Raw genomic sequence first — 17,126 nt, 5'->3', positions numbered from 1 at the left:
CCACACAGAACAGCGGCATCTGGTGGCGGACTGGATGTATATCGACACATGTTTCAACTAAGCTCCATGTAAAACTTCAATGTGGAACTAATGATAAAAAAAATGTAAAACAACACATGTGACGCTTTCTGTGAGAAGTGCTTGACAAAGCAAAATAGATATCACATGAAGAAAAAAATACATGCAAAAAGAATAAGTATAGTGCCAGACTGGAACCTAGAACCTCTGGATATATATGTCTTTGACTATTCCAGTGAGCTATCTCTAATCACAAGAAAATGGCATGCCATCATAGATTCATTGCAGTTTGTTGTTTTTTTTTGATACACAACGTTCATGATGTAGTGTTTTATTAGGAAAAACCGAGTTGAAATGATCCCGAGCCACAGAACGTTTTTAATAGGAGCCATGGTAAAGTGCAATGAACTGACGCTGATTCCAATACAGGGGAAACAATGGAACTGGTCGGAAAACGTTCAGGTTTCATTTCGCATTTCCAGAGAATAGCGCCCAACTGTTCAAAACACAAGTGACATCTGAAGCGTGGTTCGACCAAACGAAGCATTTGGCGCGTCATACGTCATCAACCACGTGATCTGCGCTAGTTGACACACGCCCCGAAACATTGTGCCGAAACACTCTATTCCGAAGCGCCGTGTGAAACGGGCCATCCCTAATAATCAATAAACACATGAAGAAAAAAGGCACTCCTTCTTTTTTGCATCCAAACTGACTTTTCAGTCTGTTTGCTGGGCTTTCATCGAATAAAAATCCTTTTGTAATAATGTTCAAGCAGAAAAACACTCAAAGTGTCAGGGTTTCAGTTTCTTTGCCTTTGTGTTTCTATCATGTTTTGAGTTCAGTTCCTGTTTTATTTTGAAAGGCTTCCTGTTCCGTTGTTGTTTCGAGTTTTACTTTTGGTCCCTCATTTTTTCCGCCTGTGTCTCCTCTGTTCTGAATGTATTTAAGTTCTATGGAGTCAATTCAGTCTCAATAATCAGAAATGCACACAACCTATTTCACAAATACACACGCTCTGATTCACAAATGTCATTTTATACAAACGTGAAAAATAAATTCGGAAATGCACACCCTGTGTTTCACACACACACACATTGTGTTTCACACATGCACACTAAATGTTTTACAAATGCACAATAACTGTTTCTCACAAATGTGCACAGTGTTTTTCTCAAAAACCTTTCAGAAATTCACAATAAATGTATCAGAAATGCACAGTAGGTGCTTCACAAACATGATTTTTAGGGACACATGTGATGTGAACTCACAGATCATTCGAATTGCAGACTGTGCATTCAAAATCCCGTTCTCGTTTGTGAATCTCCCCGTGTGTGTGAGAGATTTTTCTACGGTGAATATTGAGACTCATCTGACGGAGCAGGTCGACTAATCACACCATTGGCTAGTGAATCTGTCAATCAAACTCGTCGGCAAAGCAGGTGGGTTCGCTTTTAGCCAATCAAATGGCCCCTTACACTCCTCACTTCAAACTGACGAGGGAGGGAGCTGTTCGGCACAGCAGTTGAGAGGACGCGGGCGGCAAACATGGCGGAGAGGTCTTCCGAACGGGATCAGTCTCAGCCCGTAAGTAATGCATTTATTTGATCATTCCCTCGTTGTACGTCCTGTAATGTTATTGAATAATACGTCGAAGCGTTCTCCTTAGCCAAGTGGCATGTGTGTAAATGCTTTATGAACACTTCAGCCGAGCCAGTCGTCAGAGTACACCCACCGCAAATTAGCTTAGCTTTAGCTTAGCCTGTGCGGTCATATTTGTAAAATGGTTGAAAGCGGGGGGACATATGATGGTGTTGTCAAGTTTTATACTTGGCATACCACCAGCTCTTCACACAAAACGAGTAACTACAGCGTGGAGGCCTCGAAACAAACGTGCCGGCTTCCGACGCAAGTCGTCTGCCTCTCTGTGCGTGTGAGTGAAGCTGGTGGGACCAGCTAGCGGCTACTCTAGGTTCTTAACAGGAATCAGAAGAAACTAAGGGGAAAAACACGATTTACAGCAGCAAAAAGAAAGTTTAATAAAATTTATTGTCTGGATACGGCTGTGTTGTTGCACACCGATGCTATGCTAACTAGCTAGTTAGCTGTTCCATGCACGTGTTTCCTTGACGGTCCGGGTTAAAGTTACAGTTAAAGCACGGCATTGTGCTGAAAAGCCATCGAGATTTTTGTCAGCCACTATCTCTTTACTTCCAATGACGTAAAGACTAGAATCCTTAATATTATATTGTTTTTAGGCCGTTTTGTTAAGTAGTCACAGGAAAACAGGATGGGAGAAATCAGCTGTCAGCAGTGATAAGTGTAGAAACTAAGTACTAAATCCCCCTTCTCTACTACTTTCAAATCAGCTCAATTGTCCCGGATGTCAGACAAACGCATGTAAAGCCTTTCTTTAATGTTTATTTATTTTACAGGAACTATCGGCTCTGGCCGTTCGCACAGCTCAAGCTTTGTGTGATTTATTGGGCAAAAGGTTAGAAGCTCCAACTACATCTCAAGCGACTGGTCAGAGCATGCCAGGCTTGGCAGTAGGCAGCAGTCAGAGCACTGTATGCAGTTCTCCAACCGTGAGGCAGAGCATGAAAAGGTGATGCACTTTTAATTGAATACATTTTATACCACAGGGTAAAAAACTTTGAAAAATCTAATAACAATGTTAGAGTTTACTAAATATTTGGTGATTATGTGGCTAAATGTTTAGAAAAAAAGGTACACATAGTTCCAAATATTAATTTTAAAAGATAATGTAAACAAACAATTTTATTTACACAACACTGATTATTGTGCTGTCAATTACATCTAACAAGCGATTAATTCATATTAGTCTGTAACATGTTTTTTTACTAGATGTAATGGGGAGTCTGTTTTTTTTCCCATTAGCAAGGGGCTCTTGACCAGAAAAGCATTGAAGACCCCTGTATCTCCAATATGAACAATAAAGAAAGTGCACTTGCTAACATAGACAACCTATTCCCTTATAGGACATTCCCACACATCTTCAGCAAGGCTGCTGATGGTCCAAAGGGGAAAAGGCGATTCTCTGCTCCTGCCACATCTCTTGTCAAAACATGTGTCTTCAATGTCTATGTTCTTCCAAGACCCACTGACTTCACACCAAAGAGCTCAGCAGAAGAATTACAGCTTGCCACTGCTGGCCTTGGAAGACGCAGAGAACTTCTAGCAGAGAACTGGGGACACAGTCAGGTAATTGGTTTATGCCTAATAATGAATACATAGAGATAATTTGCTGTGTTACGTTATTATTCTAATTTTTTTTTTCTTTTTAAGATTGAAGCTCAGCTTTGTGAGGTATTTCCCAAGTTAAACACATTGAAAGGAGGCTGGATGTTTTATAAATCCACAGGTAGGATTTTAAATATCCAGGGATTATTTTATTAAACGCTCCAAATGGAGCATCCTTGATTTAGTGGTAGAGCAGATGCCCCATCTACAAGGCTGGTGTCAGTTTCAACTTTAGTCTTTGGCCCTTGTTGATGCATATCACTCCCTGTTTCACCAGTTCGGTCTCCTATCAATTAAAGGCTTCAAAATGTATTCATTTTTTTCATGTATTTATTTTTGAAATAAAAGCTCTAGATAATGTCCTCCTTTTTATATTAACCATTCACACTAGTCGTGAATATTGAAAAGAAAATCCTGACAAAGACCTGCTTACCTGATAATTACTGCATGATTTATTTTATATTGGAAACTTTTTTTTTAATAGGTGGCAGTGGACGTCGTAAGCTGACATCAGTGTTACAAGGCCCTGAGGGGTACACCTTTGACACACTAAAAGGGGCATCTTGCAGCGGCAAGAACACTTTATTTTTAGTTCCGCTACAGGAGCAGCTATCTGTTCAACCACTTCCCTATGACTCTCCTGAATTTGCCAAGATGCCAAAGGCAAACTGCATGAAATGTGGAATACTAATGCCTTTTCAGCTGTTATCGTTACATGTCGAGGAATGCAATGTAAGCTATGTAGCTTTCCTCCAATTTCTGTTAATTTTTTTTTTTGTTTTTTGAGTAAATGAATGAATGTATGTCAATAGGTCTAGCTCTTGTTTATTTTTTAAGGTGGATGATTTTGAGGCATCTCCTGATGAAGACAGCATAGTTAATGAAGATCCAGTTCTCTGTACTACAGCTGTCCAAGACATTCATACCACTGAGAAAGGACAATCTACTGCCATGGAAAAAACCTGTGAGGTAATGGAGGCAAAAATTGCATTTTTTTTCCCCACTTTAGACACCAGTGTAGCATAAACATCACTTCATAATAATGTGAGGTGAAAGAAGTGATATTACCAAATATTTTCAAGGGACACGCACAATAAAACCAATTAAGATCAAAAACGACTTATAATTGCGTTTTTTAATTCTTAATTCTTAGGTTCATAAACTGAATTTTCTTTTTTTTTTGGCAGGTTTGCCCGATCTGTCAGGCATCTTACCCTCATGATGACCTTCCGTTTCATGCCAGCACGTGTGGTGAAGGGTAAAAAGTTTTAATTGTCCATATCAGTGGTCCCAAGCCACAGACCAGTACTGATCAGTTGGCAATGGGCCGTGGAAGAAAACATTTATTATACCCATATTTTTTATTTTGTGCTAGACAAAATATATTTGAAAAATCTTTTATTTTGAAAATAATCAGATTCTCTTAGCTACACCTTCGATCACTTTAGCTGTAAAGTTTGGTCAGGGTATAAAAATGTCTAATTGAACGATAATTTATTCTGATAAATCTTGGTTATGAAAGTCAACAGGATTCTGTTACTTTTCAGTCCAAAAAAATACTGGAAACGACCTTTGAAAAAGAAACATTCTATTGTGAACAAAGCTGCAGCATAGAGCAAGATGATCCTTTAAACATTGTTTTTATTATGATTATTATAAAGTACTTGTTCGCTTATATATATTTTTTCAATCCGTGCTTTTTTTTTTTTTTCAATGGCACCTGTAAGAAGGGTTAGGATTAGGCTAACACATGCCATCAACAACATTTAGCCGTGGATGCAGTTACAATGCATGTGGTCATTAGCCGCAGTTACATGGTCAAAATATCTTGATCAGATCAACGGTCGGGTTAAAATCCAACCGTGTACATGGGCACAGAAAACCTTTTTCCGATTAGATCATTCCAATTAATTTTGTCCATGGAAACTAAATTAAAGTTGTCCATGTAATGATCCAGATAAAACAGCAAAGAAGTGTGGTTCAGGTTTTCATTGTCTTTTTAAAAAAATAACATGTCTTTTCTGTGTTTCCCTTTTCTGTATGTTATTTTATATTTTTTTCTTAAGACAAGACATTGCAAATACTATGAGCAGGGAAGCAGCCAGTATGACAAGTGTTGAGGAATTGCCAGGACCCTCATTTCAGGGATTGTCAACCCCACCATCAGCTGGTAATTTATGCAGAACAAGTACAGTTAATGTGTTGTTTGAAACTGGATCATTTTCTTGTTTTAAATGTTTTATTTTTAAATAGAGATGGATATTTTTATATATATTTTTAATTATTTATTTATCCCCCTTATTCGTACACTTACGGTACCAATACTTAAGAGAAAAAAACAGCTGATTTGTATCACAAATATTGAACTGTAGCATACACTGGCTTAAATTAAGACTAACACCATTATTACCCCTTTAAAACACAACCCAGGAAAATATAAGGGGACTATTTTTACATATTTACTTTTTATATTTAAGGGAGAGGGCAAAGAGACAACTTCTGGCCTTGAGGGCCGCAATGTGTGCATGATTCCACACAGCCGTTCTACAACAAGAGTTCAACTTCGAGATTGTTCATAAAAATAATAAAACAAAAAACTAGTTGAAATGTATACATTTTCTAAGTAAAGTTCGATGTGACTATTGACCTACGTCCCGCCACGACTCCTGTCGGTGTAAAATATGAACAATATGTAATGAAGAATTGGCAAACAACAAAGTCTCAAATGTGGTGTGACTTTCAGAATAAACCCATATCGTTTGCCCAAAAGCATCCTGATCGAGATCAGGGTAAAAAGTTGTTCGTTGTTCAAAAGTTTTTCAAAACTATTGGAGAAGCGGATTAATTGCAGGTTAATTACAACATATTTGCTAGCTTTGTGGACTCTTGGAAAATAGTTCTCATCGGAACCCATTGAAATGATGGATATAAAAAAATTAATGTCTCTTCCACTTTAACAACAAGTGAAATGATGCCATTCACTGGAAACACCAGGTTTTCCAAAGGGTGTTGCAGCTCCCTGTGTTTTCATTTCTGTGGGAACTGATCCCACTGGCTTTTTGAGTGGGAAAGGTGGCTGACCCCTGGGCTATAATAACATTTACCAATTGTATGTTTAACTGAATAACAAATAAACACTAATTAAAAATTTGTATTTGCTTAAAATGTAGGGGTTGCAAAACTTCGCTGATAGAAATTATCCTAACTAATTATATGATTTACTACATTTTCAGCATGGGAGAAGGAAGAAGACCCCAAGGAAGCATGTCAATTGTTCAGACAACAACTACTGCTGCGTTACTCAAAATGCCCACACCTCTTGCTGTCAATCAACATGTTTGATTCAGAAGAAGACAAGGACCGTTCATTTATAGAATTCTACAAAAGGAATAATGTCGAATGGGCAGCTCCTTTCAAGTGCATGCTGACAGGTATTTCATACCCCAAATTGTGAAATTGCTGAAATGAATTTTGAGTGTTTTCCTTGCTTTTGCGATGGAAGTCCAATGCATGCACCTTAATTCCCAGACCTATATTTCTGTCTAGGAGATGCAGCAATTGGTGAAGGGGTCACACGACATGTCTTGTCAATGGCCATGCAGAAATTGACGACTGGTTTCAGTATTAATTTAGGTTTGTATATGTTGGTGAACTAACAGAAGGTTTGAAATATTTGGAATATCTTATGTTAAAATCCATTAAATTAAAATAAACTGTAGAAGTTCTGACTTGTCTACAAGTCTCCTGCTGTCACAACAGCACTGACCTGCCCATTTTACACCTCTGTCTGAATTCTTCACCTCACTTTCTCAATAGATGGCTTGTTTAGACAGATTGCTATGTTTAAAAGGTGTGTAGTATTTTTTTTTAATTAACCAAAATTCTTGTATTTTAAGGATCCGCCAGTCTTACACCCCTTTTTGAAGGGGAAAGAGACCATCTAGTTCCCTCAGCTGCTGGGGTGCTACGGGAATGCAAGCTGTTTGAGATGGCAGGTCGGATTATTGGACATAACTTCTTTCATGGTGGGTCCGGTTTACCAGGACTTAGTATGGCTGTCGTGACTCTACTGACTGGGGGTGACATTGACACGGCAGTAGCAGCTCTGACCATAGAGGATGTTGCCGATATTGAGCATCGTGAAACTATTGCTTTGGTAAGTTAAGCAGTTTAAGGTTTGCAACAATGTACCACAGGGCAGCAGCACATTTGTGGTGTACATAACAAATTGATGAAAAATCATTCTTCATTGTTGAAGTATGCTTTTTGTGTCCCTATGTTGGCTATAAATTTATTTTTTCTGGACTGTATGAAGGGAACTGTAATACTTAATTCCTATACCATTTTTGTGATGTCTGTAGCTCAAGAAACCGGAACTTACAGTGGAAGAAATCACCCGTGTGAGTGATCTTTGCCTGTCCTGGTATCAGCCTACTCCGAATTCCACCAATCACGACTTGCTGTTTCAGCTGCTGCTTTCAAAGGCTGTAAGCATTTTACATTGAGACGAGATACTGCTGACGTGACGCTGATCATTATATAAATCAAACTTGTTAACATGACCCTCTAACAGTTTTGGTGTCAGACCAGGCCATCGTCTCTATGGAGTTAAAACGGCCGGCCTTGTGGAGGATGCTAAGCCTCTTACTGTTAAAAACCACCTTCTGTTATGTCACTATTTTCCAGGTACTTCACAATGGAATGCAGCCAATTAAGCAGATCCGGAAAGGTCTTAAAGATACTGGAATCTGGCCACTTATTTTAGCCAGACCAGATGTCCACTGTATACTGTTCCCCAGGGAGGCAAGTGTGGAACTTAGCTCACAGGTAACTTTGCTTGTGTTTTTAGTGGAATGATTTCTGGCTTTTGATTTTAAAGACTCAAGTAATTTTTTTGTTTTCAATGCTGCATGGTGAAAGATGCGTCAGAATGATCGAACAATACCCTGTTCCTTAAAATCTGCAGAGACTAACTACTGTTACAGGACTTAAATCCTGTGGTCAAGATGACTACTAGAAAATAAAAAATCAACATCAGTCCCATTACGATTATCTTTCACGCTATCCAAAAAAATATTTACAATGGTCTTTTAGTTGAGTTTTTTAGTATTTGCGATATCTGCTCTCCGCATTTGACCAATCCCCTGGGGGAGCGGTGAGCTGCAGACACAGCTGCGCTCTGGAACCATTTAGTGGATTAAAACCCGCAATCCAACCCCTTAATACTGAGTGTCAAGTAGGGAGGCATTGGGTTCCATTTTTAGTCTTTGGTATGACTCGGCCTAGATTTGAACTGTTTACCTTACAGTCCCAGGGCGGACAGTCTGCGACAAGGCCACTAAGCTGGTTTAAATGCTGGTTTATTATTTAAATTGCAAGGACAGTTTCTGCAGGGCAGCAGCAATTCATTAGAAATTCGCCTCTGAGTTGTGGGCATGACTGTTGGCACGGAGTAAGCGAGCCTTCGTTACCCTAAATCCTTTTGTTCAAACATTCTCCCGCTAGCTTACAACCAAACATCTTAAACCTAACGTTACTGGTGGAACAAAAGTGGTGAGCAATATTAGAGCTATGCAAATGGTTTTTAAACAGATAGCTGGTCGGATGAGGAAAATTAAGATGTTTGTCTACAGGTGGATGAATCATTATGGTGCAGAGCAGGGAGTTTTTGGTCTGCTGACAATGCCAGCCGTTACAGCTTGAAGCCTTTTCCAAATACATTTTTTGTGCTCCTGATTCACAATTTGAATAAAGAAATAATCAGATGTCTTTGTCAAAAAAAAATCCAGAAAATCACATTGTTAAAATTTGTGTAAAATATGGTGAAATTATTTGCTCACCTAAACCAAGCAGTATTTCTGGCTTTCACAGACTTGCAACTTATGTAAGAAGCCCTTTCATTTTTAAATGGGAGCACTTGTACATTTTGTAGCTGGCTAAATACTTTTTTGCCCCAATGTATTTCCCCAGCAGTTAATTCTGCTTTACTGATGCCCTGTGACTGTAGAATGTTATCTTAAATATGTTGTACACAGTAACACTAAGAACCTTTAAATTTTTTTTCTGATAACCTGTAGACCATGATAGAGAGCATTTGCTGGCCACAATCTATTTGTGACAGTGATGAAGATGACGAGGAGCCTGTTCCATTGAAGGACATCAGTACAGTGACTGGGTTCCTAAGGAAATTCATTGAGGAAAGTAATGGTCTCATACTCATTGCATCTCGATTAGCTTCTTGATGTTTTTGTCCTAGGAGGGATAGTGATGATGGTAATGTCAATGCAAATTTGATGAAACTTACACGTTTTTGGTGCAAGTGTAATACATGCAGAAGTGTCACATAGTTCGATTGTTCTCTTCCACAGCATCACCGAAGGTTCTGTGCGACCTTATGAAGTTCTGGGTGGGATGGGAGCACCAAACGAGGAGCCTATATGTAAAGGTAGTGCGCTCAACCTACCCAGTTGCTCACACCTGCCTATACACGTTGGAGCTTCCGAGTCACTACAGCACCTACAAAATGTTTAAAGAGGATATGATCATGGCTCTAAGTTCAATCAGCTCAGGATTTGGGAAAGTGTAATAAAAGTTTACTGTTATTGCTTGAAGTTCTTTGTCTAGCACTTTAAAATGTTAACTGCCCTTGTTAAGGCAATTTTAAATTGTGCCACCTCAGTGTTTTAAAACGAGCTGTTATTATACTGCAATTGTTGTGAAGACTGTACAACGAATAGTTAATTGTAATAAAGTTTTGTCAAGACTTTCCTGTGTATTACTTTCACAGACAACTGTAAATCAACTACCACAAAGTTCAGTGGAGAAATTTGCATCACTTTGCTCTGTACCCCTTTCCATATTAGATTAATTCAGTGGTTCCCAAACTGGGGGGCGCGCGGAGGTATTGCAGGGGGGGCGCGGTGGTTTTTTTTTCATACTTTATTGACAAACAACATAATACAATAACAATGTGAATGTCTCAGGGGGAATTGAAATGTATACATATTGCAGAAAAATATAAGAAATAAAACAAAGTATATAAATATGTTCACATACATATACAACATAAGACAAAAATAATTATTACTTCAAAAATCTTTGGGGTTTCATAAATTTTAAATCTTTCAAAAATTAAATTAGTTCGAATTGCTTTTTGTTTTTGCAGATGTTTGATAATGGTACATTACTGATTGATTTCACTCAAAAACTGCTGGAATTTAGGTTTGGAGTTTGACCATTTGGCTTTATGGATATGGAATTTTGCCAATAATAAAAACAATTGTATAATGAAGATACAATCTTTGTCTACTTTGACATTAAGGTAACCCAGAATAATGTCTTTATCTAAAAATGTAACAGTTTGTTTAGTTATATTTCCAATATAGTTTCCCACTTCAATCCAAACCTTATTTGTATGTCTGCAGTCCACAAACAGATGATAAATAGTTTCCTCCTCAGTTCCACAGAATGAACAAAACAGGTCCATGTCCACAGTATAACTACTCAAAGTTTTTTTGGTAGGATATATACAATGCAGTATTTTGAAGGACACCTTTTTTATTTTGTTATTTAGACAGTATTTACTAATAGTCCAAACATAAGTCCATTTTATGTCCACACATTTGGATTCCCAATAAAACCTCCCAGCAGGTAAGGTTGTGGTATAAAAGATTTCTTATTTGTTTATTGGAAACTGAATTAACACAAATATCCACATTGTCCCAAAAAATTGTCTGGGTTCTTAATTGACTTGTGTTCTAAATCCCTTTAAACAGTTGAAGTAGACTGGTTGGAATGGCATTTAACACTATTGCATATTCTCTGGGTGGAACAGGAATACCGAATTTTAAAAGAAATTCTTCATATGTCAGAAGATGTCCATGAGAATTAAAAAGTTGTCTGATTAAAACAATATCATTATCATACCATCTAGGAAAAATGATTTCTTGTATTGTACATTACTGTTATTCCAAATAAAACAAGTTGTTGAAGAATTACGTTTATAAAGAGTTTCCAGGCCAGCAGGGCTTCTTTGTAAAAGTTTTGTGGGTAATTTTTCAATTTTACAATTACATTTTAGCAAGAATTTAATGCCTCCCATTGTGTCAAATATATATTTGGGAAATGCATTCCAGATATTGTCTTCCCCTTTCAATAAATTACTTAACCACTTTATTTTAAAGAGTTGTTTTAAGTTTCAAAGGTTAATACATCCATGCCCCCATGTTTTCTGGTGTTACACAAAACATTTTTCCTTAATGACATTTTTTCCTCCAAATAAAATCAAATGTTTTGTTAGGTTACAGATGTGTTTCTAAAGACAGAGACACAGACAGATCTAGAGATTCCTTCAGCTTTAGATAACAGAATTCTACCGTTCAGAGAAAGATTTCTCATTAATCACATGTTATAAGGAGCGGTGGAGTTTAGAAACAAAAGATTTGTATGTTTGTGTCAGTGTGGGGGGGCTCGAAAATATTCTAATCTTCAGAAAGGGGGGCCCTGCAGAAAAAGTTTGGGAACCACTGGATTAATTGAAAATTACTAATTTGCGGTTGCATTCAAATTAAATACAAAAGCAAGTGACGTTCACCTACAAATAAAATCTGATGAAGGCGACTGGCCCTTCCTGGACAGACCATCCGTGTTGTTGGACCAGTCCAGTTTATAGATGCAGTGGTACGTTACCTCAAGATAACCTCACCGTCAAATTCATACAACTCCCTGCTCAGCCCACAAATCATTTTGCAGACATGTGCTGCTAAACTATTGTCCAGGTCACCCTTGCAAAGAAGACTCTTATCTCTGGGTTTGGTTAAAAACAAGATGTTCATACAAACAAAGTGCACACACTCAATCCCCCTTTATTGCAGAGTAAAATTCAGTGAAAACATGAACAAAACAAATGTGAGATCTGATTTGAATTATATTTCAACGGAAAATGTATTTTATACCACCCTGACATAATGAAGTCCCTTGAACAATACAGTATTATTTGAACTTTGTCGTCTTCTCCTCAGTCTCTCTCCTTCTGTTAAATATGTAGCCTACATTAAGTTCTCTACATACTGGACAGTGTGAAGATAAAGGTCCACTCCAAAACAGTCTGAATGTTGCAATGGGTTGATGTTGTCCTGCAGTTCCAACATTTGTGGACCCGAAAGAGGACTGTCAAACACCGGGACATTGATCCCAGGATGAGGTTCAGCCATGTATCCACTCTCCTCCCATTCAATCTCTGGAACCTGTGTACCCTGACCAAAAAAAAAAGTTTTTACATACAGTTTTTATGTTTAAGATTATGTAGACACAGTGTCCTAATGATTACATTGTTGCTGGCAGGCAAAACATCAGATCTCCATTACTGAATTTATTTTTTTAATTAGTCATCCCTAACAAAGTAGTGAGATTAGTACATCTGATAGCTCATAATTTTGCGGTTCATTTTTGAAAATTCATTGTAATTTCATGACACAGTTCTTGATACAATTCACTTTAGTCAAAGTGCACACAAATCAGTAGTACAGTATAGTGACATTAAATGAAGCATTTACCTGGGGATCAGAAACAGGGTTCTGGGCCAAGCCCAACTGCCACAGCTGATTTGGGGTCATGTTGTGCTCTGTCCTGATTGGATGGCTGTCCCACGCGTCACTAAAGACATCCAAACTGGCCTGAATGCGTGGTAAGAAAATATAGTGGCAGCAGAATAAGTGAAGGATGTTGCTGATGTTGAGCAAGTCTTGGTCCTCAAGGGAGTGCAGGATATTGTAATATAAGCCAGTGACACTCATGAAGACATCACGCCAGAGACGCTCAATCCTGTATTTGGAAGGAAACAAAAAGAAATGCTATTATATTGTCATTTCTTTTTAATACATCATTTAATTCTATGTATATATAAATACTTCCAAAACTTGGTTTAACTCACCGTTGATTGTGTACACTTTTTCCTGCAATGAAGCTGTTTGTGTCGGTTCCACGTACTGTGAACATTAACTCTGCTATGCCCACATTTTCTCCTCCATGATCTCCTCTCACCCTGGCAATAACATGAAAATCATGTCTCAAACGCATAACTACAAAAGCATTGCCAATACGGTACACATCAATTTGACTGTTTTATGTAATTTTTCTTGTTTATGTTGACAATAAGTTGAATTTCTAAGTTAAGAAATTACAGGAAAGGGGTTACATGTATCATTGGGTGAAAAAATTGAGAAGAGAGAGAGAGAGACTGTTAAGGGGGGTCTAAAATGTTATTAATGGGCGAAAAGTGAGTCTTAGAGTAGCCTTTGTTTTTGGAGAAGATTCTAAAAAAGTTGTTATATTTTTTTACAAATAACCATGAACTTATACTGCCTGATTTGTAAATAAAATATTTCTTTATGAATAAAAAGAATACCTCAGAGGAAAGCCATGCTCATTCACAGCTTCATTGAAGAAGGCCAAGTGGGTGTCTGCCCGGTTGTTGTCTGCTACCTTCAGGTACATGATCTATGGATGACAAGTACAAATACAATTGACAAATATTTATGGGTGCAAAAATGCTTAATGTCCACGTGACAGGTACAACAGTAATACAATAGCATGATGAATAAAGAAATTCAGTCATATTTGGTAAACTGTATTGTCAGTGTGGAATTTAGTTCCAAGTTAAATCTTGCAGAATGAACAAATGCATTCTTCATTTTTTGCACTACAGTTTTTAATCCTGCTACTGATGGCATGCTGTGAATTTCTGCAGTATCATGTTAATCTCGAAATAACTCTGAATTTATGACCCCACTTTGGTAGAAATGCATCTTTATATTTTTTACTTTTCCCGCCCATAAGCTAAAATGTATAATTTTTTGTGGAACATTAACAACAGTTGTTTCTTTTCCGTGGTATGTCTTTTGACACTTCGCCCCTGCACCTATGTTGTTTTCATGTATTTTTTTTCTATATTAAAATGAGGTTTCATATTCTATCATATTCATTTTTCTAAAATTTTTACAATTATAGTTAGGACAGGTCTTAAGCTAGCAAAGTCACTGAAGGAGCAGTTAAAATGAGGAGCTAAATCTTCATCACGCGACAGACTCACAGTGGGATAAAAAGAGCGTGTAATAGTATGTATGATAGTTGCTCATAATGGTCGCTCATGCCCGGTCAAACACAACAAACTGCATGTCTTCTTTCATGTTTATCTCATGACAGGTGGCGCAAGCAACATTAATTTACAAGCTGATTCAGGGCAAATTTGACCATTTCTGAATAAATAGACAAGAAAAGGGTCACCCATGTTCAAGTCCAACTTCCTACATTTATTGAGAAACAGCATAAGAAATATGCTGAAAATAACGTGCATTTCTGGCTTTTTTAATCACAATCCCACTGTTCATTTGAGCCACCATTTATTGCTCAGAGCAAAGTTTAAACTTCTTGCTCCTGATGGGATAAAAAAAAAAAAGATCACTGCTATACTTCAAAAGATAAGTTGATAAACAATTAAACCATGTTCCTAAAATAGAAGAGACAAAGCTTAAGATTTGCAACTTTTTGGTCCATGACAATGAAAAGTCCTACCTTTCTTGAAAAGCCATCTATTCCACCAAAGATGACAAAATTGTACCTGTTAAAAACAAACAATGTAACTGTATGCAACACAACTCAAAATAGTACACAAAATCTACCTAAGTCTCACTATACAATCAGTTGCTAAGTAAGCAGAACAAACTCAGTGTATTTTACTCCAATTCAATGCGATCTACTACTGTGGTTGTCTTGTTCACTTCTTGTTCTGTCAGTTACACTCAGACGTACCTGATGAGCTTATGATTGGTGTCGATGTGCACCATATACTTTGGAAAAGGAACGGTGTACGTCCTCCTAACCACACATCCCAGACGCGTCATCCTGGCAAGTACACCACCACTGTCCACACGATGCATAGATCCATACAGTCGATCCCACTGCACTCTGTGTCCCTGTGCAAGTAGAGCCCCTCGGATTACCCTGTACCCAGCGTCTGGCATGGTGCTCTTAATTGCCGTGACCAAGGCGTCTAGCTCATCATCACTGCATTTACTGTATGTGGCAGACACAGATATATTATTTTCGGACATCCGTCTAAATAGGGTTGCTCTGGACACACCAAGGAGTTTGGCAATAAAACTTGTTGGCAGACCCAATTCCACAAGATGTTCAAGAGTCTCTGGTGACACTACCAATCGTGGACGTCCACGAGACCCACTTTCAAAGTGTACTGTTATAATTGTCCTCTGATTGTCTCTTTCCTGCTGGATAATAGTATTCAGATCTGAAAGAGTAGAAAATATATCCTCGTCTACATCAACAATGTCCCCTAGAGCACTTAATAAAACTAAATAATGGTGACAGGCAAACTGCAGGCCTTCCATATCAACAGGTTGCCTCTCCAAGATGCATGACAGTCGATGATGCAGCCTTTGAAAGATGTCACGCTTCAGTAATTCCTAGAGAATAAATAAAAACATGACAAACATGGATTAAATAATTTAGCTGGCTGAGATAAAATTACATAACTTTCAAATATTTGAAAGGGGACTTTTTTTTTAAACACTCTTGTTATGATAATTTGAGTTTGTAGTGAAGAACAGCTTGAAAAAAAGCAGAGACAAGACACTGATCACAGGAAGCCTGTGTGTAATACAGTAACTTCACTGCTGACAGCTGATTTCTCCCATCCTGTTTTCCTGTGACTACTTAACAAAACGGCCTAAAAACAATATAATATTAAGGATTCTAGTCTTTACGTCATTGGAAGTAAAGACATTTAGTGGTTGACAAAATCTCTCGAGGGCTTTTCAGCACAATGCCGTGCTCTAAAAAAATTCGAAGCTTCATTCAGTGGATTCACGTCTGTAATCATATCTCGAAAATGCTGTTTGTTTTAGGAATGGCATATCCGGGAAATGAAAATAGTCTAACTTTAACCCGGACCGTCAAGGAAACACGTGCATGGAACAGCTAACTAGCTAGTTAGCATAGCATCGGTGTGCAACAACACAGCCGTATCCAGACAATAAATTTTATTAAACTTTCTTTTTGCTGCTGTAAATCGTGTTTTTCCCCTTAGTTTCTTCTGATTCCTGTTAAGAACCTAGAGTAGCCGCTAGCTGGTCCCACCAGCTTCACTCACACGCACAGAGAGGCAGACGACTTGCGTCGGAAGCCGGCACGTTTGTTTCGAGGCCTCCACGCTGTAGTTACTCGTTTTGTGTGAAGAGCTGGTGGTATGCCAAGTATAAAACTTGACAACACCATCATATGTCCCCCCGCTTTCAACCATTTTACAAATATGACCGCACAGGCTAAGCTAAAGCTAAGCTAATTTGCGGTGGGTGTACTCTGACGACTGGCTCGGCTGAAGTGTTCATAAAGCATTTACACACATGCCACTTGGCTAAGGAGAACGCTTCGACGTATTATTCAATAACATTACAGGACGTAGAACGAGGGAATGATCAAATAAATGCATTACTTACGGGCTGAGACTGATCCCGTTCGGAAGACCTCTCCGCCATGTTTGCCGCCCGCGTCCTCTCAACTGCTGTGCTGAACAGCTCCCTCCCTCGTCAGTTTGAAGTGAGGAGTGTAAGGGGCCATTTGATTGGCTAAAAGCGAACCCACCTGCTTTGCCGACGAGTTTGATTGACAGATTCACTAGCCAATGGTGTGATTAGTCGACCTGCTCCGTCAGATGAGTCTCAATATTCACCGTAGAAAAATCTCTCACACACACGGGGAGATTCACAAACGAGAACGGGATTTTGAATGCACAGTCTGCAATTCGAATGATCTGTGAGTTCACATCACAT

General features: G+C 38.3%; 2 protein-coding genes across 3 annotated transcripts; one reads left to right on the top strand and one right to left on the bottom strand.

Moving 5' to 3' along the window:
- Window positions 1–1,561: 1,561 nt before the first annotated feature.
- LOC111946431 lies at window positions 1,562–10,048 on the top strand. 2 transcript variants are annotated; one of them, XM_023949646.1, is made up of 14 exons: window positions 1,562–1,605; window positions 2,454–2,626; window positions 3,021–3,243; window positions 3,328–3,403; window positions 3,767–4,014; window positions 4,120–4,251; window positions 4,470–4,540; window positions 5,349–5,452; window positions 6,516–6,713; window positions 6,829–6,915; window positions 7,179–7,438; window positions 7,644–7,682; window positions 7,969–8,109; window positions 9,360–10,048. In XM_023949646.1, the coding sequence occupies exons 1-14, from the start codon at window positions 1,567–1,569 to the stop codon at window positions 9,522–9,524; spliced, it is 1,956 nt and encodes a 651-aa protein (XP_023805414.1). In that variant the 5' UTR covers window positions 1,562–1,566; the 3' UTR covers window positions 9,525–10,048. The 2 variants fall into 2 exon arrangements, with proteins under 2 accessions (XP_023805414.1, XP_023805413.1); XM_023949645.1 differs by having other exon boundaries at window positions 7,644–7,769.
- A 2,507-nt stretch (window positions 10,049–12,555) lies between these two features.
- Window positions 12,556–16,827, bottom strand: LOC101166008. Its single transcript, XM_023949647.1, has 6 exons — window positions 16,794–16,827; window positions 15,091–15,761; window positions 14,854–14,899; window positions 13,688–13,779; window positions 13,214–13,324; window positions 12,556–13,104 (listed from the first exon to the last, which is right to left on the bottom strand). The coding sequence occupies exons 2-6, from the start codon at window positions 15,684–15,686 to the stop codon at window positions 12,798–12,800; spliced, it is 1,152 nt and encodes a 383-aa protein (XP_023805415.1). The 5' UTR covers window positions 15,687–15,761; window positions 16,794–16,827; the 3' UTR covers window positions 12,556–12,797.
- Between the last annotated feature and the right edge of the window lie 299 nt (window positions 16,828–17,126).

The sequence above is a fragment of the Oryzias latipes genome, chromosome 19, assembly GCF_002234675.1.
Source record: "Oryzias latipes chromosome 19, ASM223467v1".
Taxonomy (NCBI): Eukaryota; Metazoa; Chordata; class Actinopteri; order Beloniformes; family Adrianichthyidae; genus Oryzias; species Oryzias latipes.
This window is presented reverse-complemented; position numbering and strand designations above follow the sequence as displayed.